At 48.6% G+C, this 27117-nt stretch overlaps 7 protein-coding genes across 7 annotated transcripts; 4 read left to right on the forward strand and 3 right to left on the reverse strand.

The window, feature by feature from the left end:
• Positions 1 to 1587: 1587 nt before the first annotated feature.
• NEUTE1DRAFT_84384 (uncharacterized protein) lies at positions 1588 to 3430 on the forward strand (the record flags this gene model as incomplete). Its single annotated transcript, XM_009854100.1, has 3 exons — positions 1588 to 2111; positions 2177 to 2279; positions 2337 to 3430. The coding sequence occupies 3 exons, from the start codon at positions 1722 to 1724 to the stop codon at positions 3428 to 3430; spliced, it is 1587 nt and encodes a 528-aa protein (XP_009852402.1).
• An 828-nt stretch (positions 3431 to 4258) lies between these two features.
• NEUTE1DRAFT_65706 (uncharacterized protein) lies at positions 4259 to 6766 on the forward strand (the record flags this gene model as incomplete). The annotated part of the gene is made up of 3 exons (XM_009854101.1): positions 4259 to 5153; positions 5219 to 5875; positions 5928 to 6766. 3 exons carry the CDS (start codon positions 4259 to 4261, stop codon positions 6743 to 6745), a joined length of 2370 nt encoding a protein of 789 aa, XP_009852403.1.
• A 226-nt stretch (positions 6767 to 6992) lies between these two features.
• NEUTE1DRAFT_138926 (uncharacterized protein) lies at positions 6993 to 8964 on the reverse strand (the record flags this gene model as incomplete). Its single annotated transcript, XM_009854102.1, has 2 exons — positions 6993 to 7031; positions 7087 to 8964. 2 exons carry the CDS (start codon positions 8962 to 8964, stop codon positions 6993 to 6995), a joined length of 1917 nt encoding a protein of 638 aa, XP_009852404.1.
• Positions 8965 to 11466: 2502 nt separating this feature from the next.
• Positions 11467 to 16826, reverse strand: NEUTE1DRAFT_65709 (uncharacterized protein; the record flags this gene model as incomplete). Its single annotated transcript, XM_009854103.1, has 2 exons — positions 11467 to 11881; positions 11955 to 16826. The coding sequence occupies 2 exons, from the start codon at positions 16824 to 16826 to the stop codon at positions 11678 to 11680; spliced, it is 5076 nt and encodes a 1691-aa protein (XP_009852405.1).
• Positions 16816 to 17096, forward strand: NEUTE1DRAFT_117506 (uncharacterized protein; the record flags this gene model as incomplete). Its single annotated transcript, XM_009854104.1, has 1 exon — positions 16816 to 17096. One exon carries the CDS (start codon positions 16828 to 16830, stop codon positions 16990 to 16992), a length of 165 nt encoding a protein of 54 aa, XP_009852406.1.
• Positions 17097 to 19259: 2163 nt separating this feature from the next.
• NEUTE1DRAFT_84392 (uncharacterized protein) lies at positions 19260 to 20305 on the forward strand (the record flags this gene model as incomplete). The annotated part of the gene is made up of 2 exons (XM_009854105.1): positions 19260 to 19618; positions 19720 to 20305. 2 exons carry the CDS (start codon positions 19602 to 19604, stop codon positions 20171 to 20173), a joined length of 471 nt encoding a protein of 156 aa, XP_009852407.1.
• A 2727-nt stretch (positions 20306 to 23032) lies between these two features.
• Positions 23033 to 23411, reverse strand: NEUTE1DRAFT_102111 (uncharacterized protein; the record flags this gene model as incomplete). Its single annotated transcript, XM_009854106.1, has 2 exons — positions 23033 to 23168; positions 23209 to 23411. 2 exons carry the CDS (start codon positions 23409 to 23411, stop codon positions 23033 to 23035), a joined length of 339 nt encoding a protein of 112 aa, XP_009852408.1.
• Between the last annotated feature and the right edge of the window lie 3706 nt (positions 23412 to 27117).

Genomic DNA, 27117 nt, shown 5'->3' on the forward strand with positions numbered 1-27117 from the left:
GCACCTCCAACAAATACCATAGCCTTATTCCCCTCACAATCAGATACCTCGTCCTCAACGAACCATTAAGCTATGGAGAAGCCTTTATTATCCGACGCATTCACAACAATTCGACTGAGCCCTTAACTAAACTCAGCCCTCAATGGAACTGCCTACGGATTCTGGAGGATTTCAGCAACGGCAGTTACTGTGTCCTTTGGACTGGGAAGAAGTCTCTGATTACGGCCTTCAATGCTTGTGTATAAGACCGAGGCGGTGTCGGCAAAGGGGACGAGGGAGAAGCCTGCTTAGTTAGGGTACAAGTACAAATTGGAGGTCGTTGATATTCGATAGTTGATCTATGGCAAAACTCAACTATTCTATCCTTGGGTTAATAGGTAGGGAGTCAAGGCAAATCAAGCACATACGACCATAGATGGTAGAAAACTCGGGATCCCGTCCGCTCTCCCATAGATAAGCTACCAATCGCCTGACTAGTAGTTGGGTCGGTGACGACCAGCGAATCCCAGGTGTTGTATGTTTTTTTTCGTATCCTTTTTGGCTGGCGTTTTCCATATGATGACACTGTTACCGTGTCCCGCAACTTGTGATGGCTTGTCAAGTTGTTTTCCCGTCTCCTACTTCTTTCTTGGATGGTGAACCGCCAATCACAACGAAGGTGATTGTCCGTTCAGGGATAGGGACCCCCTTTTATGGGTTATGCAATCTGTACTAAGCTTATTCACCACTTATCCCTCACTTATTCATGGGTTGTGCACTTTTATGCAGTCTATGCACCCGGAGATGTGGGTCCCCGGCAGCTCTCCGTGCCGGCATGGTGCGGATCGGTAGCGTTGCTTTCGCTTGAATAGGCCAGCCAACGGCAACGAGGAAGACAGGCCAGGACAGGGTAAATTGGCCTTCGAGGCCTTTGGGATCGGCGGTATGCGTGGAGTTGTGAGCAATACATACGGTGTAGCTTGACGAGAGGGAGGTGTCTCGGGTTGTTATGGCAGACATGGAAGATGCTGGAAGAAGAGAAGGGGAGACAAAGGGAGTCACTCGGCTTTGGAGCCTTCGTCAGACGGCAGAACATGAAAAGAAGTGATGTTTAGTACAGAGTAGGTATGTACTTTGCCTGCTAAAAGGATTGTGAATAACGAGTCACAAACAGGGGTAGAGTTGGTTGGTGTTCTTGTACAGGGCACACCGCAAGCGAGATCAATCAAGGTTGACGATACATGCCCGAATCACAATTTCGCATCAAAACCATTCCATCCATGATTGGAATAGAAAGAGCCGCTCCGGAAAGTCACTTCGGCTTCCTCCGATCCATAGAATTTTATTTTAGCCTGAACGTTCCTACTTTGTATCCCTAACTCCTAGACAAATCCCACCATTTCCATTACATACTGACGTGTCGGTAACCGGCAAGGGGCTCGTCCGTCTGGGTTCGTATCCCGACAATGCTTTGGACTTTATGCAAGAGACAGTCATATAGTCGACAAAGCAAGGATGTTGTGCCGTTTCATAAATGAGTTATGAAAATGGATAACGTTGGGGGTGGGGACAACAAGCTTCCGGTTTTATGTTACCCAGATGTACTGACAGGACGTATAAAGATCTTGACTGTCTTCGACTGCTTGTATCTTGAACACCCTGCTCTCAACTCATACCTTTCCAAGTTCATCAAGAGCATTACAATACCACTACAGTCTCCAGTGAACACCAACACAACAACCATGGCCAACCCCTCGGCCACACCAAGCTCCATCCCCTCGTGGATGGAGCGGCTCGACATCATATCCATCACCGACCCCTCGGCGACGCCCTTCTCCTACCTTGTCACGGCTTTTCTCTTGGCCGTCGTCGTGTACTCCCTCCAAGGACCGAGATTCCCCAAGAACATCAAGCACCTCAACCCAAAGGGTCCCCTCGAGTTTAGCGACACGAGACCAAAGAAGGAGTTTGTGCATGGCTCTCGACCGATGCTTGCGAACTGGTTCAAGGCCAACCCCAACAAGCCTTGCCGTGTCATCAGCGACTTTGGTGAGGCCATAGTGTTGCCGCCGCGAATGGCCAATGAGATCAAGAATGACGATCGGTTGAGCTTTACGAGGTGGACTTATAAGGTTTGTTACCCCTTCCATCCATGGTGAGATATCAAGTGAGGGCTGAGGCTTACCGGAAGAACTAGGCTTTCCATGGGCATCTCCCTGGCTTTGAAGGGTTCGGTGAGGTTAGCCGGGAATCGCACATTGTCCAGGAGGTTATCATGAGGGATCTTACCAAGTACCTGAGTAGGTTAAACAATGCGTTGACCGAGACGAAGTGACGAAGCTGACAAACAATGACAGACAAGGTCACTGAGCCCCTCGCCCAGGAAACTTCCATGGCGATGGAAGCCATCCTCCCCAAAGCAGCCAACGGCGAGTGGTCCACCATCAACCTTCGCTCAAAGATTCTCCCCATCGTCGCCCGCATCTCTTCCCGCGTCTTCCTCGGCGAGGAACTCTGCCGCAACGTGGAATGGCTCAAGGTTACCCAGCAGTACACAATCGACGGGTTCGGCGCCGCCGAAGATCTTCGTCTCTGGCCCGCCGCCCTCCGGCCCATCGTCCACTGGTTCCTCCCGTCCTGCCAGCGCGCCCGCGCCGACGTCCGCGTAGCGCGCAGCATCCTCGACCCGGTCCTCAAGAAGAGACGTCAAGAAAAGGCAGCCAACGGCGGCAAAGCTCAGCACGACGACGCGATTGAGTGGTTTGAGCGGACGGCCAAGGGCGAGTACTACGACCCAGCAGTTGCGCAGCTGGTGCTGTCCCTGGTGGCCATCCACACCACGTCCGACTTGACGTGCCAGGTCATGACCAACCTGATGCAAAACCCCGAATTCATTGGCCCCCTGCGCGAGGAGATGATCCGGGTGCTCAGCGAAGGCGGGTGGAAGAAGACGTCGCTGTACAACATGAAGCTGCTCGACAGCGTCATCAAGGAGTCCCAACGTGTCAAGCCCATTGGCGTAGCGTCGATGCGTCGCTACGCCGAGAAGGACGTGACCTTGTCAGACGGCACCTTCATCCCGAAGGGCGGCTTCGTGGCCGTGTCGGCGCACGACATGTGGAACTCGGAAGTATACGAGCAGGCGGACAAGTGGGACGGAAGACGGTTTTTGAGAATGCGCGAGACGCCCGGAGCAGGCAAGGAGAACGCGGCACAGCTGGTGAGCACGGCGCCGGAGCACTTGGGATTCGGACACGGACAGCACGCGTGCCCCGGACGGTTCTTTGCGGCGAATGAGATCAAGATTGCGCTGGTTCATCTGCTGCTGAACTACGAGTGGAGACTGCCGGAGGGGTCTGATCCCAAGATCAGGACGTTTGGCTTCTCGATGGGGGTGGATCCGTCTTTGAAGGTTGAGTATAAGGGCAGGCAGCCCGAGATTGAGCTTTGAGTGTAGTACAGTGTGGTTAGTCCCAGTCGGTCATAGATATATATGTAGTGTAGTAGGTAGTTTGGCGAATTTAGAGTCGTAGATAGACAGAGGTAGAGCCATTTGCGTGGCTGCAAGATGATATGTACATTGGCATGTAGGATGTACTTGGGTAGTGGTGACTGGTACGTACAATACATAGTGTAATGTATTCAGTAGTGTTCACCTACGTAGCGTAGATCTAGGTACTTGTCGGTTATCGATACTACCGTGGTGGATGCCCGTTCATCTGAAACAGTCTCGCCATGTATGCTGTGATTGGCTGGAGAAAGCATGACGTCACAGGCACACTTGGTCAAAGACAGGGAAATTGGGACCTGATTGGGGACGAGAGGATCAGGGCCAATGGTGTGATTGATTCCCTGTCCCGACCAAAAACCAAGTCTTTCCGGTTTGCACCTTATCTGTGACCTTGGCATTAATGGACCCCAATCCATGAGGCTGGCCATGTGGTGACGGAATTCTAGACCTTGTGCTAAATGATATGCATTCACTTGAGTGTTTCTGTTCCGCGTGTCTGTGTCGTTTTGCGTTAAGTTCAGTTGTCTGTGTGTCTGCTTCGTGTCTCACGCTCCTGCTTTCTTTCTCTGTTAAGCGAGGCCCTTACTCAGTCAGCGAGTGAGGTTCGAAGGAAGGAACAAACAAACAAACAATCAATCGAACAATCAATCACAGTTTCTCCAATTTCCTCCTTCCACTTTCTCCAGCCTTCTCCAACTTTCGCTCTCCTCATTTGGACAAAGACGGCCCATCGTTACGACACTGGGGTAGCAGGTGCCATCGGGGGCAATGCAGCAACCACCGAACGGAGGAAATGGAGGAAATGGGTCGGGGAAGGATAATCAGGGGCATCATGTCAGCCAAGGCGAATACTTCACCGAGGAAGATGTTCGACGGACGAGCACAGCATCGACTCGACTCCCCTCGTTGCTCGAAGCAGCAGAGTCACCGCAGCCTCTTGCACGCCCTACAGAGGTAGCAGCAGACATTCCACCACCACCACCAGCAGCTGCTCTTAGTCCCATCAGCGAGCGGCCGCCTGCACTTCATCCCCAACCAGCACCACAAGAACCACAAGTTCAGCCTCGTCGACCATCACAACAGCCCGATCTTGTGTCCCACCGCCCAGCTCCCCCTCCTCCCACCCGACAGAGTCAAGGTCAAAACATTCCATTCCAGCCCACTCGTCAAGAATCCGCTATCCGTCTCCGAAGACTACGCACTTCATCCGAGAGCAGCTCGAGGCTAGGGCCGTCAGTCATCTCGGGTCAGAGACGCCCTTCTCACCCACAATTCGCATCTCAATCCCGAGATGCCCCGGCACCTTTGGCGGCAACAGGTCGACGTCGTTCCAGCTCTGACCCCCAGCGGCCACTCAGCGCCAGACACTGGGCTGATGATCAGCCTATCATGCACAAATCGACACCTCTAGTCCCTGAACATGAGGGCGGAGAGGTGCCACAGCCCCCAGCTGCTCATCTCTCCCCCATCAATGAAAGTGTTCTGGCCCAGCCATCTATCAAAGTCGAGCCAGAGCACCCAGGTCTGCGCCACCAGGGTACCTTTCGAAACCTGATGCCACGTCGTCGCCGTGCAGAGAACCAGGCCAGCCCTGAGGATGCTCAGCCACAGGCAGAACATGACACGTACGACTCGCGCATTGTAGACTTTCTGGATGTTATTGGTTAGTAGCTAACCCTTCCCTTACTTCTCACTCTTCACCATGCTAACTACACTACTATACTACAGACCCAGAAGTTGCCGCCTTGTCGTCCATCACCAATGTTCAAAACTCCCTCTTCGTTCCTTCCCTGGGTAGATTCGTCAACCGAAGACCGACATATGATCTCTCCCAGCTACCAGTTCTACCACCCAACCTGCCCGGCACCTCGCCCCCTTCCCAAGAGGATGTTCATACTATCCGAACGACCAGAACGGCCACGACTGCAGGCGAGGGCGAGACAGAAGATGAAAGCGCGCATCAGCGCCCAAGTCCACCTCATGTTCACAGTTTCTCGACCGTTTTGACTGCTCCTCAGTATGCCATCCTGCCCAAGGACGCTACTCTGGAGGGATGGCGCGAAGAAGACATCCGGATGCTCAACGACTATGTCCGGCATATGCTCCACTCAAAGCGTTCCAAGTTCAAGCAGCGCATGAAGGCATTCGGAAAGTACTGCAGGCGGCCTCTGGGCTTTCTTGTCACCCTCTATGCTGTTTTGATCACTCTGTTTGGTCTTGCTTGGGTTCTCTTCCTGATCGGTTGGATCTACGTCGGCGACAAACAGCTGTACGTCATCAATGTCATTGACAATGTCCTTGTCGCTTTATTCGCTATTGTCGGTGATGGCCTTGCCCCCTTCCGGGCGGTCGACACATACCACATGATCTTTGTGGCTCGCTATCGTAAGTGTTTGCTGTGTAGTCGAGGTATTGCCTAATGCTAACTTTGGTCCAGACCTCAAGACGATCAAGCTTCGCAACAGGTTGTTGGTTCCTTTGAAGGATCCCAATGACGTGCCTCTGCAAACCCAGGCCGCCCTCGAACAAGCAGATGTTGAGCGCGCCCCCGTAGACCCTCACATGACAGAGGTCCGGCATGACGATACCTTCATCCCCGTTCTCTCCGAGAAATCACAAGCTAGATTCATCCACCATCAAAAGAAGCTGGCCAAGTCGCACACCTTTTACAAGCCTCACGAAACGGGAACCCACCACGCCTTTCCTATCGGCTTGCTCATTGCCATTGTTTGCTTGTTGGACTTGCACAGTTGTCTCCAGATCACTCTCGGTTCTTATACCTGGTCTACCGACTACCGCACTAGAAAAAGTGCAGTGACCACCGCTGTCCTTTGCTGCTCCATTGCTGCCAACAGTACTGCCGGTTTGCTCATTGCCATCGGCGATAGGCGTACTCGCAAGAAGGATGTCTTGGAGAGACTACTGAAGCAGGAGCTCACGGCTGAAGTGATGCACAAAATGGAGAAGGAGCGGGAGAAGAAGGCCAAGCAAGAGGCTGGGGAACCTACCGGTATCATGCAACCGGCTTTGACGTTGACGAACAAGTTCAGAAAGAGTGAAGATCGTGGAGTCAGAAAGAGTGAAGATCATGGAGTCAGAAAGAACATGGATCATGGCACTAGCAAGGCTAGCAGCAGCTCAGAAAGCTCTCGTACGGACAGGAAGGAGACAGCAGGTCGGTTCAACCCTACCGTTTCAGCAGCTCAGGTTCAGGACCAAGAGAAGCAGCAGGGAGCTCGGAACGGCACTGCGTAATGTGGGAGGTCAAAAGAGTTTTGTTTTGCTTCGAAAAAGTCACGGAGTTATGACTAGGGAGAAAGATACACGGGCGGCTCTCTGGATACCATTTCTGCTCATTCTGTTTTTCTTTTAATTTCTGTCTAATACCTTGTATAAGGTTTCCCTTCTGTCTACATCCCGTCGTATCGCATCGCATCCATCAAGCAAGCGAGCCAACATGCTTTCTCTGTAGTCTTCTCTTTATACTTGTAATTCACTTCTTCTATTGGCATTTTCGTCGTTTCGATAAGTCCTTGAACGTCTGTGATCAATCGTTAGCAACTCATCCCTTACACGTCGACAAGTGACAAGCATACCTTCACCAAAACCTCCCACTCCTCCCCCACCTTCTTCTCCCCTCCTTCCTTCTCCCTCCTAGCAACTAACCTCCCAACAACATCCACATACCTCCTCACCGCCCCCCACCCCATATCCTCATTCGTAATCTCCCCATTCCCCATCTGCTCAAGCACAACTTCCAACCACCTCTCCACCCCATTCCACCGCAACACATGACCACCCACACTCAAACTATCCTGACTCTTGAGCCGAAAAACAAAGTGCACCGTCCCGCTAGGAAAGAACACAGTCTGCTTCGGCTTGAGGATGACAAATCTCCATCTTGGACCTTCAGCATATTGGTGCGGATCTGCTGCCCACTTTTCCCTCTCACCAAAAACCTCTGCTTTGGATTCGGGGGTAGAGGACGCGGTAGATAACCACCCAAACCCAACCATGCCCTCCTGGACGGTAATCCACGTGTCGAAACCAAAGGCGTCACAGTGCGGAGGGGTGTGGTGGCCACCTTGGGAGAGAAGGGACCAGGATTGCACGTTTGTCCACTCGCTCCAGGAAGAGGGGGAGGCGCGCAGGCGTTCGGCTCTTTTTTCTGGCGTCGTGGCGGTTATTCGTTGTTTCTTGGGGGATGGGGATTTGGAGTGGGATTTGGAGTTGGGAGGGCGGCCGCGCTTTTTGGAAGGGGTTGTGTTTGGTGGTGTGTTTGGTGCGGGAGCTGGTGAGGGTATTGAGTTGAGAGGGGGAGTGGAAATGAAAGTGGGATCGGGGGTAAAGTTACGGTTGTTGACGGTAAGGTTAGGAAAAAGCAGAGTGTTCGAGTTGGGTTCAGGAGTAGCAGTGGACTCAAGCTCAGGAGTGCTTCCCCCCTCAAGGACAGGCGTATACTTCCTCGCATCCCCAGGCGGCGTCACCAACCCCGACTTAACTACCCTAGGAGACGCTGGAGGAGAAATAAAACCAAAAGACCCAGCAGTCATCAGCACCTCCGAACGGATATATCTCAACATTTGACTCCCCGGCCCTTGCAAAAACGAAGGGGTGGTAGATGGTATAGGCGTCGACAGATCCAAGACATTCCATGGATCATCCTTTTGATTCATCTTTTCATGTACCTCGTGTGCATCCATGTCCTCCGAGTGAAACCGTGCGCGAACCGATCTCAAAGTCCTCAGCTGTCCCGAAGGCTCCGTCACCGGTTGACTGGGGATCTGGACGGAGACTTGGCGGTGGAGAGTAGGGAGAAGATGGTCAAAGAAGAGGGTGATGGGCCGGTATTGGAGTCGGTCTGTGTTGCTCCCGGCTGTGGCCTCCGGTTTTGGTTGGGTTTGAGAGCTGGTAAATGGGAGGGAGACGGTGGGAGTGGGTTCGAAGTATCGCTTATCTTGGACGATCAAAAGTACGTTGGGATCGTAGTGAGAAGATTCGATTAGGGCTGTGGCTTGGGCTTGGTTGAGATAGAGCGCTTCAATGGGATCGGAGTTGGTGTCTGTGTTGCTAGAGGGTGTATAATTGGTCTTCGGGTGCGATGCATTCTGGAGAAGAGAATGAAGCAAGCGCTGGGTACGTTGGCCGTGGGTGGGAATGGAGTAACCGCCATCCTCCGTGGTGCTTGCGGCATTAGCTTTGGAAAGGTCCTCCTCAAGCTCAGATAGGGTTTGACGGCGGTAAACATCGTCAAGAAGCGGATCAGGAACAGGCGCGCCGGTGTTGGGGTCCAGTGGAGGATAGGTGATTGACACTGGGGGCTTTGACCTCAGCGAAGGCAGTTTCTTTGTGCGTCGGCGCTTACATGTAGGTTTGGGCGCGTGAACGTGAATGGTGTCGGAGAGGCAAACGTGGATGGTATCGCCCACCTTCTCGTGATGGGAGAACGAGGCTTTGCGGCGGATGGTGGCCATCTTGATCTCGACGGCGAGGAGTTCGTCTTTTGCTCTCTCTGCTTTTCGGAGCTCGATCTACTATGTCAAGATCTCTGCTGCTTGAATTGAGTAACAGAACAATTGGTGACGAGGTTTGCTGCTCGTGAGCAAGGGTGTTGTTCATTTGGCAGCAGAACAGAAGCAAAATCGATACGGTCGCATGAGGATATAAGGCCGGCTGATGGGCATTGCCTCATGATTCATTTGGCCTTGGAGCAACATCAACACCAACGAACAAACAGACCTTTGTCATCTGGTTATTTTATTCTTAGCTTTAAAGTTGGTGGTCGTTCTTGGCTTGACTCCGTGTCTTTGTCCCATTAATCAACGCCCTTGTTCTCCTGACCCCTGGCAAAGATCTTGTCAACGGGATCTTCCCCGCTTTGTCAACCCAGACAATGGAAGAAAGGACCGTTGTTCTTTGTAATAGATATTGCCTGTCCATCCCTTGATCAGTATCGCTGCAAAGCAGATCATTGTAACAACCCAGGCGGCGACTTATGCGGAGTGTCCACCCAGCCATTTCGCGCTTCCATCACGCAAGAAGCTCCTTCACCACCGTGAGTACCTCCTTCAGCATGCTCAAATACAGAAAGTGGCCACAACCAAGATGAACCTTTTTCGCAGCTGGCCCGTTGTTCCTCTCACAGTAGATATACGAGCAAGGGATCCCATCGCTTCAACGCTCGAAGTAGCGGGCGTGTTGAACAAGCCAACAAAAAAAAGTATGTGTGATTTGTATACCCCAGTGTTGCTGTTCCTCCTCCGGCAGATCAGTAAGGACGTCCATGGCTGGTTCCTGATAGAGGCAGGCGCGGTCAACCTACTAAACAAAGTCGCATGAAAGTCATCATTCTCTGCAAGACATGGTAGTGGGAAATCATAGAGGTATCTGATCACTTTTTTTTTTTATCCCTTTTCTCCTCCCCCAAAATATCAGACATCATCCCCCCCCTTCTCATCGCAAACGCCGCCAAAAGACCACTCACACCATCCTTCTTACCCTGCCTCCTGCGACTGGTGGCGTCTAAGCCCTCAGCGGCACCGGTGGTACCACGACCGCCTGAAGAGTGACCGACAAGAATTAGGTTCGCTCCCTATGTCTCGTTGACCAGCTTTTGAAGATTATTTTGCACCACGGCCGCGTCGTTCTGGAATAGCGGCGAAGGGCACTTCGGTTCCGTCCACGGTACCTCTAGGTAACTGGCTGAACATGACCGAGTAGCCTGCCTCTTTGGCTGTGGTGACGAAGGGTAGACCCGGTGGTGGGAAGCCGCCAGACGCCGGGAATAATGTAGATGTTGGGTTTGGTTGCCATCTGGGGTGTTGAGATAATTCTATGAGGAGATAGGCGATGTGCAAATGGTGGACGAGAAGGGAGTATGTTTGACCTGGACCTGGAGTGCCATTAACGTACATACACCCACGTATGGCAGAGAAGCTGAAGAGGAGAGATGGTAGCAATCCGCTATTACGACATAGCAATTCCTACTACCTGGATATGGTCAAGTATAAGTCTAGCAGGTGGGTTGATTATATGTGTGTGTGTAATCGTACGTGTTTCGAGAGTGGGAAGTCTCGACATGACGTTGACGATCCATGCAGACCACCCCTTTTTCTTAACCACATCGTGACTGAGTGAAGTCTGAAACGTCAGAGGAGCCGCGCGGAGCCTCATTGATTAACCGACAACGTCTATCGGCATTATATTTCAAATCTCAAATTTCCAGCAACACGCCCATGCTGACTGTGGAATCGTCGATATGGCACATTAGCTGTCAGCTTTGCTTGATGATGTCGGCCCCGTAACAGTTTTCTAGATCCTGTGCAAACTTGTTTTCTCAACCCACATTTTACAGAGAAAGGAAACAACAGAAGATAAGAACCGAAGAAAAATCGATCGAAACAAAAGCCAAGGAAGACTCACACCCAAAAGTTAAAAAAAAAAAAAAAAAAAATAACATACAACACCTGGGATTCGCTGGTCGTCACCGACCCAACTACTAGTCAGGCGATTGGTAGCTTATCTATGGGAGAGCGGACGGGATCCCGAGTTTTCTACCATCTATGGTCGTATGTGACTATTTGTGTGGAACTTGAAACCTATAAGGGGCAAGGCATACTACAATCCAGGTTTCCACAGCATCACCACCGCAGCATTGCTCGAGCACCCTAGACCATCACCACATCATAGCATGATATCGCGCTGTCAAAACTCCATCTTGAATTCGTGTCCTTCTTCTGACTTATCTTGCATCTACTCAACAATAAGATATAACGTGCAAGCTACTTCGACGACATGCAATTCTGATAATGCCCAGAACCACCAAACAAGCTCACGTAACCCACATAATCGTGACCGCTCATACAACGTTACAAAAGCCACCTCTTCGACCAGTTCGACCATAACTTTTCGCTTTCATCTGCCCAGATACCATAGTACAGGAATTAATAACAGGTTGAGAGCGCAAATAAACAATGACTAGCAAACTACCTTCATGCTCGCTGAATCATAAATCCACCCAGTCTATCTCCTTGGACGAATATGGCAACTCACATATTGCCCCAAACCCATCCGTAAAACCGTGACCGAGAGAAGAATAAGAAGCTGGGTATCAAGATAGCAAAGGGAAAAGCCTCCTTGAACCGTCTACCATCCCCTCCTCAAAGCAAATTCTACCAGCGAGTGTGTTTAGTAAGGTGCACCGGGATGGCCCAGAGACTGGCGCGAAGGCTGGCAACTCTCGCCGACACGTCCAGCAAGATGAGCAATGTTGGACAAGGTCTTCAGAGAGGCATCGTGAGGGCTCTCGCGGCTAATAGCAAGCAAAAGCTCCTCCATCTTCGCCTGGATCAGAGACATGACCTTCGGGACGGCCTCGACAACTTGATCTTCCTACAAGAGACGGAATATTAGCAATCAAAAATAAAGGCAGCAGCACAGTTCACTGGGCTGTATAAACACTTACCAAGTGGGGAAGGGCTTGTGCCATGGCGTATACGATCGTTTCAACCATAGCAATCTTGGTTTGGATTTTAGGGCTTCTTCGGGAAAGATTGCTGACGATGCTGGCTCCCACAGAAAGAAGGAAAATGGGCGCTAGACCGGAGAGACAACGGGGGTCATACTTGGAAATGACCTGCTGGAAGACCTCTTCGCTCTTATCCTCCGCTTGCAGCCAGCGCATAACTGCCTGGTCGTACTGGCCTGCGCTCATCAAACGATCGATGGTTTCCAGCGTGTTGTTGAGCTCCATCTTCTCGCGATTCTCGCGGGGAGTAGGAGAGAAAAGCGCCTGTTGCTCCTGATTAACGAATTGCTGCTGCTGGTGTTGAGCCATGCTATGAATGGACGGGGTGTGTTGGTGCTGGTGAGCCTGGGACGGCGCATAAGTGACCAAATCGCGGGAGGGTCCGCCAGCCTGCTGGTGCGAGCTAACGCTACCACTGGCACGAGAATGCGTGTGACTGTGCGTAGGCTCCGGAACGCTAAAGTCGCGATCACGGTTCTGCTCATGAAGCTGTTGCTTCAGGGCGCCGAACTCCTTTTGCATTTGAACCTGAGACGCTGCCAGAGCGGCAAGTGCCGTGGATAGCTCTGTGTTCTGAGCAATGAGGCGATCGAGCTTCGCGTCATCGTCTCGTTTCCGCTCCTCAAACCGCGCAATGGACTCGCCCATCCGTGTGCTGATATCTCCTGCAATACGTTGGTGAACGTCTTCAGCTACACGCTTTGACAACACAGGCAGCTGCTCGCTGAACGACTTCGTCAACTGGTTAGCGATATTAACGTCCAACCGGGTGGCCACCTTTTGGAGAACCTGATCCGCGAGCTTGTCCACCAAGCTTGGCGTGATGTCAGCCTTTTGGAGCGACTGTGTAAGCAGAGAGGGGAGTCTCTTCTCGATCTCCTTCTGCATCGCGGGCAGTTGCTTATTCAGGCTAGAGTCGACCTGGTCCTTCGCTACCTTTTCGACGGTGGAACGGATAGCGGGAATAATGGCATTGTTAACCTGATCGACAACAAGAGACTTCAAGACAGTTTCGGTGTTGTCATTAAGAACGTCCGAAACGACTTGAAGAACTGCTGACTGATTCTTGAGGAAAAGGTCATCACGACTGTCCATGAAATTGCGCATCCAATCTTGCAACCAACCATGCAGCTGCTCGCGCTGCCGCTTAAACATATCGTTGCAGGATGACTCAAAAACACCGGACATACGTCCTGGCATGCTGTTCATGTTATTTGAGATGCGCGACTCCAAATCGGCAATGACTGTGTTGAGTTGTTCCTGAGAGATACCAGAACCGTTCAAGGAGAGGTCGGAAAATTGACTGGGGAGGTTGAGAGCAGAAGAGTCAGCATTTCTAGCAGATCTGGCCTTCACTTGAGATGAAGTGCGGCCAATTGTCGGGATGGCTTGTTGCTCTGCCTGGCCATTGACAGCAGAATCGCCGCCGGCGGCGGCGGCGGCAGCCGCAGCAGCCGCAGCCTTCTTCTTGCGGCCCTTCTTCTCTGCCCGCTCCGGCTGATTGTTGTTTTGAACGGGAGTTTCGATATCTTCCTTGCGATCAGGCTTGACAGTCGAGACAGAATCAATTCCCTTCTTGTCATCACCCTGAGATGACGGCGTCTTCTGCAGAATCTCCTTATTAGGGCGCGTAGCAATGCGAATCTGGGGCGGCGCGCTTGTCTCGGCCGGAGTCAGGGCCTGTTGAACCTCTACTGGCTGCACAGGAGCAACCAGCTTGGAAATCTTGACCAAGCCAACCTTTTCAGCATCGGCTGGGCAAATGACCTTGTTGTCTTTAGACCAGCCAAGCTCACCGTTCTTGATAAAGACGCAGGTGACACCTTTGGAGTGCATAGCATAAAGCTCGAAGAGGTTCGCTTCATCGCCATCAGTAGAACCTGCGGGGTTTCCAAGAATTCCGAGGCTCCGCAGCACACCTTTGTTGGCAAAAGAATACTCCCGGATACCACTAATAACGGCAGTAGCTTCGGGCTGCGGAATCGAAGGGTCCTGTGCAACAAGTCTCTGAATGTAGTCCACCTGTGAGAGGTTCTTAAGACCATACTTCGGGGCGGAGAGATGAAGGAAATAGATCGAGTTGCGTGTAGGGTGACCGACAACAATCATACTTGAGCGAGCATGATACATGACGCTGCAGACGGCGTCGGACTCCTTGTTGTGGGGGAAGTTGAACTCTTGCACAGCCTTGCCCAGGGCAAGATCCCACAGCTGAAGGGTGTGGTTTTGCTTCATGCCCACAATCATATACCGCAACGCGGCGCGCTTCTGATACGGGCGGTACTTATCCAACAACAGGACGGACGTAGGCCAGGCCTTCTCGCCTTCTGGGGTAGTGGTCAAGGTCATCAAAGGATCCTTGATTTCCAAAGAGGTATGGGCAGGCATTGGGTTCAGGGGATCGGAGCCTTCCCTAACAGCGGTCAAGTCGCGGACATCCCAGAACTTGACTCGGCCCGACTTGTCCAACGTGACCATCAGTGTGTCATCCTGACTGAAAGTAAAATCCTTCCCGGCCTTGCCAGTGTTGATCTTGAGGGAACATTGCTGAAAGAGTCTCTCAGTGTCGACAACGCGATCATGGGCGTTCTTGAAAAGATTGTTCTCGAAAATGAATGAGGGCCAAATGATATTGATGGATTTTCCGCGGCCAACGGCAAAATAATCGGGATGCATAGAAGAAGGACGAGCTCTCGTCTTCAAAACTCCGCCGGGGGCATCGCCGCCCTCTTGTGACGACAGAGGGGGCAGAGCAAAACCGTATTGCTCCGGATGAGCGTCCTCCAGATGATCCCGGTCACCGTTCTTGAGCTGGACCCAGTAAACCGTGCCGCTCACGCCTGTGCCAATGATGGCCTCCTTGGGGTGCTGGTTCGAGGCAGACGACGAGATGGCGACATTAAAGATTCTATCCTTAGTGTCCGTGAAGAGCTTAGCGTCCTTACCGTCCTCCTGACGAATCACCCGGAGGCCACCAGCCTTGGACATTCCATAGGCCATGTAACTCTCTGATGCCGAGACAAGGTTCCGATCGATTTGGTCGAAGTCCTTCTTGAGCCTAGCAATGTCCAGAATCGCTTCTTCGCGGAAAACAGGGCGAACTTCATCCGTCTCCTGGACACTAATAGTGATCCAGGGTTTCAAGGGGAAATTGTACACCTTGATAGGTGCCGCTGTCTCCTCAATCGCGACAATTTCATCGGCTTCGGCACTTTCCCAACTATCCGCAACCGGGCCCTGACCGGCTTGAGCTGCCTTATCCACAATGCTTCTTACTTCCTTTGCCACTTCGGCATCGAGAGCAGACTCGAGGACATCCTTGTTCTCGTCTTTCTCAAGCTGTTTCTGGATGGCCTGAGCGGCAACCTGGGCAGATCTGGCAAATTCATCGTCGGTCTCGGCACTCATCATCTGCTCGAGGTCTTGGGTAATTTCAGCCTGAGCGCTCTGTCCCTCAGCACGGGCCAGCGCCTCTTGGGCCTCTCTGTCAGCCTGCTCAGCAAGCCCGACAACGGCTTCAGCAACACTCTCCTTCTTCCTTTCACCTTCCACATGGTCTTGACCAAGTTCAACCTTGGCCTCCGAGCCTGGGGAAACGGTGATGATATTGGGAGCGACTCGAGGCGCACCCGTAGTAAACCCATGAGGAGACGATACATGTTCCAGCTTCCGTCTCGTATGGTCGGGGCTGCCTGTGGAGCTATGGTCGCTTAAAGGCCGCTTGGGATCATTCGGATCAGGCTTCCGCAGAATTTGCATAGCAGATGCTGCCGGGGGGCGACTGACATTGGGATCCATGGCAGAACCAGCAGACGACTTGGGAGTCCTCTGGCTGGGGGAGCTGGCCAACTGATCGTCATGCTGACTAGAAAATATTCCCGACCGAGCGGCGGACGCAGGTTGCGAATGCTGCGACTGTGGAGTCGAGCTGAACTTGGGGGGCGTAGATTCCAGACCTTGAGGCTCGAAATCAAACTGGGATCGCGACGGCACGGTTTCGGGGAGGGTCATATCAGCAGGCTTGCGGGCTTCCTTTGAATCATCCTCAGCCGGGGGAGGTGTGAGAAAACTGGATTCGACAATCTCGCTCGTATCATTCTGGCTTGGCTTTGGCTTGCTCAGTAGATTCAGCAGATATTGCTGAGTGTTGGAGGGAGGAGCGGGCTGGTTCCAAGACGAAGAAGAAGCAGGCGCAGCTTCGGGCTTGGGCTGTTCAGGGTGCGCCCCACGCATCAAAGCAGCAAGAAACCCACTAGGATCAGAACCACTCGGGGCGGGCGCGTGAATCATAGGAGGCGGAGTGTTGTAGCTTGGCTGGGCTTCCTGGGAAAACTGCGGCTGGTTTTGGTTGGAGGAAGAGCCTTGTCCTAACTTGAGAAGATTCAACAATTGAGCGGTCCGATTCTCGCCCGCACCTGCAGGAGGGACGCCGCGGCCGGCACCAATAGGCTGCATCAGTCCATATGGGAACTGAGAGTGATTGAATGCGTGAATAGGTGGCGTCGGAGCTTCAGGAAGGAACGCGGCGGAGTCCAAGGGGTTCTGGAAGCTAGCGTTCAAACCGGGGGAGTCGGGCCCATAATAGGGCTGGCCGCCCTGGGGGATGTTGTGGACGTGACCGTGGCCGTGGTGTCCGTGGTATGCAAGTTGACCATACTGGTTCGAGCCATTAGGTCCAGCAGCCGGATTAGGGCTGGTGGAGGACTGTTGGCGACGAAGCTGAGCCAAAAGCAACTGAGACGCGGCAGCGCGGTCGGATTCGCCATCGCCCGAAGCATTGCCACCGGGCATGCTGAAGTTGTTGGGCATCATGAGGAACGGCCGTTTCTGGCTATCGACACAAGTTGGCATCCAGACAACAACAAACACGCAAAGGTGGTGTTTCGATTTTCTACCGCAAGCCGCCTTCCGGCAGTGGCAGTGGCAGAGAAATAGAAGGCTCGAGACGTCAAAGGCGTTGAAGCGATGTCACTGATGACGGACAGTGACGGCGACGCAGGGGGGAGGGCACCGTGAGCGGCGGCTGGGGTTGTGCGATGGGCGGCGGCGCTCGTGCGGGCAGTAACCAAGTGTCGGTTGTGGTAGGCTCTGTTAGCTTTGGGGTTGTCGAATTACCTAAACCGAACGTGACGAAGGAGGGGTTTGTGACTGGGTTGGTCGAAGTTGGTGGGAGGAGGGGACCTCGGCTCCAGCTGGGACTCTTTTGGAATCAATGACGCTGTTTTGTGAAAGGCGAGGGTTAGACAAGTGACGGGGGACCGAAGAAGCTACACCAAGCTCGGTTCCGGCTCAGAGCTGAGGCTCAGGGTTAGCCCACGACACCTGCCACCATCTGCAGCGTGTTTCCGCGGGGCGGCCAAAAGGAGAGCGCGAGCGCAAAAATACAGCGATGCGGGGGTCCACTCACGTATCAAATTAGCTGCTTGATTTCTCAGCGCCAGTCTGCTGCAAAGGCCAAAAGTCGCACGCGCAAAGAACCTGACAATGGCCAGTGTGATGCATTCGCGCGAGAGGTTGACGATGTTGGGTGAGGAAGAAAAGGAGGGAGAGAGAGAGAGGTGAGAAGAGGGCGAGAGGGTCCGTCGGGAATTGATGGGCCCGTTCGTTTTTGTTTGGTAGGTTCCGTTTGGCGGGTTGGCGGGGGAGAGAAGGAGGAGAGAAAAATGGAAGCTTGCAGCCACTGCAGTTGGAAAAAAAGACCCAGAGCCTCGAAAATGACGGAACCTGAGGAAGCTGCAGAGATTGGCCCAGCCTCAGGCCCTCAGATTGGTTGGATTTGCACCCGTCCGTTTGCCAGAACTGGAACACGCATTCACCATCTACCATAGGTAGTAGTAGTCTCCAGTCTTAGGTTACTGCAGTGCTGCTTGACTTTTCTACCCATTTTTTCTTTTGGGGACTTTTTGATTTCCGCCAGTTTGCTTCCGTTTGCCCTTCTAGGATCACGTCTTTCAACCTGGGTCAGACCTACATACACAAGACCCGACCTTGACAGGAGTGACATGGACAGTTGCGAGGCCTGATGTCCGACGCTTCTCAAGGCTGGGACAGGTTGACGACGATTCGCTGCTATCCCATTGGGCCTCCTGCCGGGAGCATGGTGTTCAGCCAATCATGGCCAATGTGGTCCGTGCCACTCTCTGCCGTCAACACATGTCCACGTAGCCAACGCCCGCCTTCACATCGACGGTGGTCGCAGTCGACGTTGAGCATTGGATGTTCCGACTCTGACCTGCACATGCACCTCAACACCTAGCGCGGGGAAGACATGTGCATCACGACGGCATCCAAGCAGATTCCGTCTCTGCTTCTGCACTTCGCATCTGTCGTGGGTGTGACATGATAATGCCGCATTTGCCAGCCTATGAGGTTGTTGGTGATATCAAAGTCGAACTCTGACTGCAGTCAACGACAACAGAACAGGGCTGACTGACTACTAGATGGATCACACCGGTTGAACGGTACCTAGCGTCTCATGGCACGCTGGCATATGACATGCCCTGAAGTGACAATGAATGAGTGGCTTGAACCTTTGGCTCATTGTCGATGCTACCTAACCGGATGTGGCTGGCAATGCCTATCCCACTGCTCAGGATATTTTCACGTGCTGGGTATGGAGGCGTATATGAGACGGAACAACATGTCGGAGCACATGAGTTATCTCTACTCTAATCTTCTCAAGCTCAATTCAAGCTCAATTGCTTCGCGATGAAGGCAGCCAAGATGGAACAGTCAATCGACACTCAACCACGTGGCTTATGTAAGCAAGAAGGGATCTCAAGCCCGACCCGGACCCTGGCGTCGTGGGATTTGCAACGCCCCACCGAACGATCCCCGGCCCCCAGCGTCATTCCCGCTTTCCGACCTGAGCAATTGCGCAAGTGACCGTAGTTGCAAGTCCAGCAGATTGTCCCGTCCGCCGCGTCAAGGCTCCTTTGACACTCGAAGGACCCTGAAAACTAAACCAAAAAAAAAAAAAAAAAAAAAAAAAAAAAATTATTGGACATTCTCCTTCTTTCGCATCTTCGCCCTTCAACGCTTTGCCTGTCGCCGTGCAACTACGTTGTTAATAGAGCTTCCGCGTTCTTTATCCGCCAGTCCCCCGAGCCTCTTGCTTGCTTTGCGCCTGGGAAATCGGATTTTAGACGGGGACGGAATCGCCAACTTTTCCACTCGTTGACGAGGAACAAGCAAACTCGGCACCTCCTTGAGGTCCCACGAACCAGCACGCCACGTTGAATTCGGGAAGAGTGTGCAACACCGCATATTACTCGCTCGGGTGTGCTCAAGAACATAATCCTCCTTATCCGTTGATGTACATAGCATCTCCAATCTCGGCCTCGACTCATACCACCGTGTGCACACGTTCGTTCAACTCGAGTTCGATTCCGAGATCCTAGGCGGTTTAGCAATCCCACATACGCTAGTACGGCGAACAACCCGAGCGGCGCCCCTTGATCTCAGTCGCGCCGTCCGTCTCTCGGGTGATTCTAGCCAGGAAGGACACGTTCATTCGTTTCCCCACATTCGGACAGTAACACCACCCGTCCAGTTGCCTTTGTGCAACAACCCAATAAGCAGAAAATGTTCTGTCTTCGGAGGTTCGTGAAAGTCTGCTGTCCCAAGCCAAGCGCAAAGCTTCATAGGCCGAGAAATCTTGGGAAAGAGAAAGCTAACCACGATTCTAAACCTACTACTGTAGTTGGCTCCCACTGCTCTTCATACCGACCAACGCGTCGCCCGCCTTCATTCTCGTCTTCTTCATCTGCACATACTTCCTCAACCGACCATGCATCTACTGCTCCTTTCTGCTCGTCATCCTCTTCCTGACGTCGTGTAACTGGTCCGACCGGTGCTTCTTCGACGTCAGCAGCAACTGGTTCCAGCCGAAGGAACCAAACTCGACTACGACACATTTCTACGCCCCTACGAATAACGGCACCGGCACCGCAGCCATGGCGGAAAGGCCCAACAGTACGGCGGCGGTGGCTCTCGACATGTTCAACACAACGGTCGGCACGCTGGCGACGGCCGCGATGGACAAGGCGGCCAGGACGAGGGTGGAGTGGACGGGATTGGGACTGGAGTGGTTGAGGAGTTTGCTGGGGAGGAGGGAGTGGCGGATCGACTGCTTGGACCTCTACATCAGACTATAGGATGATCTCACGGACGTTAGGGGGGACAAACAGGAGTGGATAATTGGATCCCATATCCCATCGCAATCTGTGACTGCTTCTTCTTGTATGCTCGCCATCCTCCGTTGTTTGCACATCGCATTGGTTCTTTTCATGTTTTGGCCTCTTTTTGGGGTTTTGCATCCCCAAACATCAGTGGCCACTGCATCTAGAAATTGTGCCTCAGTAGCTGAAAGGTGTGCCACCACTCTTACCTTTGCGGTGGTAATAATTGCCAAAGGAGCGCTTCTCTTTCGCGTTGTGCTGCACGTTCGGTAGCGAGACAGTTTTATGAGTTTGTTGTAATCGTCACGTATTAGGGTCCGGAGTGTATACAACGAACATGTTTCATTGTTATCAGCGGAGTATGACTTCTGCCAGCAATGAATAGGCTGATGATCTTGCAGAGGACATCCAAATACCCATAGCGTAGATATTACCATGAGATATGCTTACATCGCATGTTCACAGTTGACATTGATACAACACGAGGCAACGACATCCTGATATCCACCAGACATCAATGTACTCGCACTCCTCTCGCCCCAAAAAAAAAAAAAAAAAAAAAAAAATTAAAAAAAAAAAATGAAAAGGAAGAGGAAGAAGAAAAAGCCCGACTGCAGTCACACTCAAAAAGCCCCAAACATAACAAGGTTGCCAACTATCTTATGTGGCAACATCAAACCTGAAGTGGCTTTACAACCAGAGCTAAAGCTCCCAAGTCCGGAAGGACAGCATCACCCAGTAAACAGGACACTTAGCATACAACACTTCTACAGTACTTCAAGACTGGGCCAATTAAGAGCTCATAGGAAGTTACTCGAAGCATCAAGCAAGTCGTCTATACGAGTAGACGAAGGAGAGGCAAAGCGAACCGTCCTCGTCGGGGCCTATATGCCTTCAACCATTTGAATGGGATTGTTGTCATATGACGGCAATGGCAAAGCAAACAGAAACAGGTAACTGGAAAAGATAGTTTCGGATTGTATTGGTTCTCTGATTCAAAGATGTGATCAAGCTCTAACTGTACAAAAAAACGAAAAGGTCTATATATTTGTGAGTGCCCCCTTCGTCCTGTGTCTTGACCGACATCATGCACACAGAGGAACATGCGGTGACAGAGGATTGAGTAATGATAGGATTCGGTTCTCTCTCCAGTTCCTCTCTTTACTCCTCTCTTTACTCCTCTCTTTACTCCTCTCTTTACTCCTCTCTTTACTCCTCTCTTTACTCCTCTCTTTACTCCTCTCTTTACTCCTCTCTTTACTCCTCTCTTCAATGCCCAATGAGGGTGCAAGCGGTAGAACCGATCCGAGGAAACCTGGAGTCGAACCCCTCAATCCTTTGTCTCTTAGCAATTACACCTGGGAAGTTGCTGCGCCTGTAATGTGGTTTAAGTTAATATTGCCTAGGGAATCACTCGGTGATTGCATCACGCAGGAGCGTTCAAGGTATATAATGATGCTTTGGAATGTGTTGCTAATGACGAACCGTATTGGAGTCAGAGTGCATAGGGACAGACTAGCAGGACAGAAGTGTCCTGTTCGGGCTCTCTTAGTCAAACATGTTAACCATATAGATACGCCTCGTAACTCGGAAGGATTTCATATAAGCGTCAATTAATGATCAGTTCGATCAGAATATATAGCACAATTTCGAGATCGACCAGATATCCTGGAAATTACCTATTTACTGCGGGGAGCAGAAAACTACTTGACCAACAACCAAGGGGAATTGATACCAACCGGCATCAGAAAGGATGGGGGGGGGGAGATATGAAACAAAAAGTCACCAAAAAAGTTGTCAGAGCACAAGAACCCTCCAGGACCAGAACAAACAAACAAACGTTTTTATCACTCGGATACCGGGAGTCGAACCCGGGGCTGTTGAGAAAGCAGTCACTCTTTAGAAAGAAGTGAGAGTCAACGATGTTACCGCTACACCATACCCGATCCATGTATGGAGAGCTTCTTTGCTCTGTATGTTGAAGGAAAGGTGGGGGCTGCTTGAATTATGAAGTTCTTCCTCGTTTCTATGTGTGAGTCCTTAGGGGTTGAGGAAAGGTCCCACCACCGAACCGCACCACAACCCCAAAGTGACCCTTCACATGTGTTTTAGTGTCTCGAATGTAGTGGATTTAGGGCTGCGACTGTTACTGTGGAAGTAGACGGCATGACCCGGAAGAGTGGCACGAGTGGCACGAGGGGACTAAAGATATTCTGCATGACTCGAGGTGTTGAAGAAGAGCCTCACTTACCAAGCAGGGGTAATAATTGTACCTGGACCCAGGTGGACGAGACCCACAAGTTGGTGTCAAGCGACGGAGTGTTTCTTGTTGCAGTCTCTGGTAGTTTTCTTGCAAGTGGAAGTCGTGCAAAATGATTACCGCACGAGTCAAACTTTAAGGCTATCGTCAAACTCGCGCTGAAAGCTGACCTCGCCGGTCTTGCGACGTTTGTGGTCAGTCAAGTGAATGACAACTCACCTCATTTCCCATATGTGACTTCAAAAAGGACATTTCTGCGCTTACCCTTGCTACATACATTCGCGATTCGAATCATCTCATGTAAATCATCATCACCGCAACTTCTCACCACCATGCAGTGATCAGACGGCTGTACATAGCCTTATCCCGATCAACGTAGCCGCATCAGCCCAGAATGTGCCCATAATGACGGCGTTGACAGCACCCTCGTCGCTCGCCGTGTAACACAAAAAGTCCCTTTGTGCATCATCGGCTGGCTATTATTATCCCACCCTCGCTTGTTATAAAACTCGTCATTTACCCCTCACTTACGGGCCCTCGAATAGAATTGATCTGGACCTGTGAGAATCAATCAGTCAGCCGCGCGGCATCAAGATGTAACTCTGATAGAGGAGGAGGGGTTGTAGTGGCCATCGGAAAGGCTTACACAGTAATTCAGTCCTCGAATTTCCCACCTCTCCGCGTAGCGCGGGGCAAGGAACGGCACGGAAGCTTTTTGAGAAGGGGGGAGAGAGGGAGTACGCGGGGAGACGGGGTCAGGGCCGAACGGTTTCCTCCTTCGAACTTTGTGACTCCTCGTATCGCTATCATAGAGGTAACTATCATGAAGTACGATGAAGGTGTGATTATTCTTCTTGAGTGTGACGATACTGCAGTGTTATGTCGTGCTTCCGTAGACGCCTTACGTAGTGTAGCGATTGTGTGCGACACCTTGCCAAAGCCACACAGGGGCATTGGGATGCAATCGAATGCGAGAGGTGTTGTTTATTCGTGGTGAAAAACACAGTTTAGAACACCCTCAAGGAAGGGGGTCTATCGAAATCTCATCAAGTGTTCAACTTTGGACATCTTGGCATTCAACTGTCCCATTCCGTTTGATCCGAGATGGGACTTGAGGTTATTCGCAACTCCGGAGCGATGGAAACTAACTAGTAGTCCCCGGTGAGAAGTCCGAAGCAAGTCCAACGTGCGGCCCGGCCGATCCTAATCCGTCAGACAAACTCGTCCGAATCGCATGCAGTTGACCCGTCCGAATGCCCTCTTTGAGTCTTTTTTTTTTTTTTTTTTTTTTTTTTTTTTTTTGTGGATTGGCACTTCCATAGCAGTGCTCGTCCGAAATCCTTCCGGTCTAAGATCGAGAATTCTCCAAGCTTTGCCGTTGGGAGAGAGGAAACAGTGATGTGCGTAGTCTCTCATAACAGACGTTCAACCTTAGTCAGCCCCCATCCACTTCCCCGCCACCCCGTGGCGCAGTCGTTTTGGACCCACAAGGCCAAATAATATAATATTAGGATTACGTCTATACACAGCTTAAACGAAAGTACTTAATGTGTATAAGAAATATCCTATCTTAATACTAATATTAGATAATTACACTACTACAAAAACTATAATCTCAATTAAACAAAGTACCTAAGGATAATACAAATTGTATATTCATTTCTCCAAATTTTTATTTGTATTTCTACAACGCCTTTATCACTTACTAATACTATAGGGGTAATTTTTATTATACGTAGAATTATATTCTGAAAAATTATATACTCTTTTTCTATAACCTTATATTATATATATACAAAACTTCGTATATACAATAAAAGGCTATAAATTTAATATCGATAAAATAATAGAACTATTTTATTATATTACTAACTTTTAGTAGCTTAATTCGTCTCTTTCTCCTAAGCCAACTCTCTAAAATTGGATTGCTTAGGCATTATATTATATAGTATCTATTAAGAATAAAAATATATAATACTATTTTATTAATATAATTACTACCTATTTATTAAATTGGGGGTTATTTATAAATTTAAGCCAACGCTATATAAGACTTAATTAAATTAAATCTATCTATTATATTATTTACCAACGTAGCGATACAGTTTTAATTGTTCGTACAAGATATAGTAAGAGTATTATCTTCCAAATAGTATCTATTATTTTAATTAATTAAATTACTATTCAAATTATACTGCTCAATCGATTTAATAAAGAGCAGCGGAATACTATTACTAAATTTCCTAGTACCTAACCTATTTTAATTAATTAATCTATTATAATAGTAAAAACCTATATATTTTTAATTTAAATCTAATAGGGGGGGCTTTATTCTCCCCCTCCTATTAGATTTAAATAGATACGTACTAATTATATATTAGTACCCTCGCTTCTAATTAGACCTAAAGTCTAGAAATTATACGTATATTCTCCTTAATTTAGAATAGGCTATATATATAAAGTTTATAGAATTATTATATATAGCTTTATTCAACCAATGTATTATATTTATTACTATAGATGAATTGTATATTATATTCTAATAATGTACCTTTTAAACGCAATTTATAAATATTTATAATATTAGAACTATTATTCTATTTAACATTCCTTAGTTTAAATATACAACCACCCTTATATACAAAATATAGTTATATATATACAAATATAATAATTTCCGCCCAAAGGGTTATAGATTAAATAAATTCTCCATTATCCGTACTTCTATTAACTAATCTAATATCGTAATAATATTCCAACTAATTCTACTAAATACGCTTAAAGACTACTAGTAATTTAAATTCGTCCTCGGCGCAATAACGCCTAGCGACCCCCAACCTAAAATCTATTATATTCTAAAAACTATTATTTATATTAATAGTAAGCTATTACTTTTCTCTATTCGGTCGCATCTCTTATAATACTTTATAACCTCCAACTATAAACCCTTCTATACTATAAAAATAATCTGTAAATATAATGCCAATACCCGTTCTACGGATTAAAAAGCTATATATAAAGATTTTAAACGGCCTAATTCTATATACTGGATAATACTTATTATTATTTCGCTTAGTATAGGTATAAATATTCCAAATATATAGTACGTAGTATAGTACAGCGCGGTCAAATCAAATAATATTACAGACCTAATTTAACACTTCGGACGCACCATCCGTATAAATCCAATTATATATAATATAGGGATTTATTTTATCCCTTATTATTAATTCGACTATCTTAGCTAATTATATAAACCTATTATAAAGAAGATTATTATATATTCTAATAGTAATAAATTATACTACTATCCTACTATTTTAATACTTAAAATTCAATACGTACTGCCTTCTATATTTATTGATACTATTTCGCAATATACTACTTTAAATTTTACTTTAATTAAAGAACTAATTCAATTACCTGATCTAATAATTAGGGATACTTCTACTTCGGATAGAGACGAAACTTCGGATAAAAAAGGTTCATTTAGTAAAGAATTATTAAAAGATAAAGATACTATAGTTACTAAATAGGTCATATAGGAGTTAGGTATAGGCGATAATAATCAATAGTTTTGTATTTAGAATAGTATAAAAAAAGCGGTGCGTATTAAAATTACAAAGAAGTATAAAGAAATATACAACTTTATTAATATACTATACTTTAAGCTATATATGAAGAAATTACTACAAAAGCCTAGGCTATACCCGACCTCTATATTTAAGGAATTATATAATTATATAATAAATTTCAATATTTAATACTTTAATACCACCCCTATTGTAATCTATTCTTCACAATACTATAATAAGTACTACCCCCCTTTAAATCTCCTACTACCCGTTCCGAAAAAGAAATTTAAAACTATTTTCAAATACCCAATAAAACTATTTAAAACTAACTTTATTTTAATTTAATTAGACCGTTTTATAGTTACTACAATTAAAACTCTCTATTCCAATATCCCTAGGCTCTTCGATTTACTTGAAGAAATTTTTATATCCTTAGATCTTATATATATACTTATGTATAAATTTAATAAATAAATACCTATACGTATATTACAAAATCTCCTTACGATTATTCTAGAATTCGAAATATAGAAGTAGTTAGGGGATTATAGCGATATATTAATTATAAAATATATATATATTATACCTATTATATTAGAAGTATTTACTACTAATCTAGAATAAATTACTTACAATTAAACGAATATAGGAAAAAGGAGATTAACTAAAGTAGAAAAAATACAACGTTTAAAAATAATTAAAAGTATAAATAATAGTTCGAATACTACGGGTCTAGCCCCGTATATAATTCCTCCCGTAAGTACGTACGTAAGTATAGGCCTACCCGTTAAAAGGGTAAAAACTAATACTATATTATAAAAAGGGAAGAGGTAATTATAAATACCTAGTACTTTAAAGTCCTAACGAATATTTAAATAAAGTTTTTTATACCCTTATCTAAAACCTATAAGGGTAAGTAAAGGATAGATATAATTAAATAAGAATTCTAAAACCTACTCTAAATTTAAATAAGAATTTTAAAACCTACTCTAAATTTAAAAGTATATACTCTTAAGGTATAAAAACCCCTATTTTTCTAGAACGAATTAATCTTTCCTTCCTTTTATAACCCAATTACACTTTCT

The sequence above is a fragment of the Neurospora tetrasperma genome (genome assembly GCF_000213175.1).
Source record: "Neurospora tetrasperma FGSC 2508 unplaced genomic scaffold NEUTE1scaffold_4, whole genome shotgun sequence".
NCBI classification, from domain to species: Eukaryota; Fungi; Ascomycota; class Sordariomycetes; order Sordariales; family Sordariaceae; genus Neurospora; species Neurospora tetrasperma.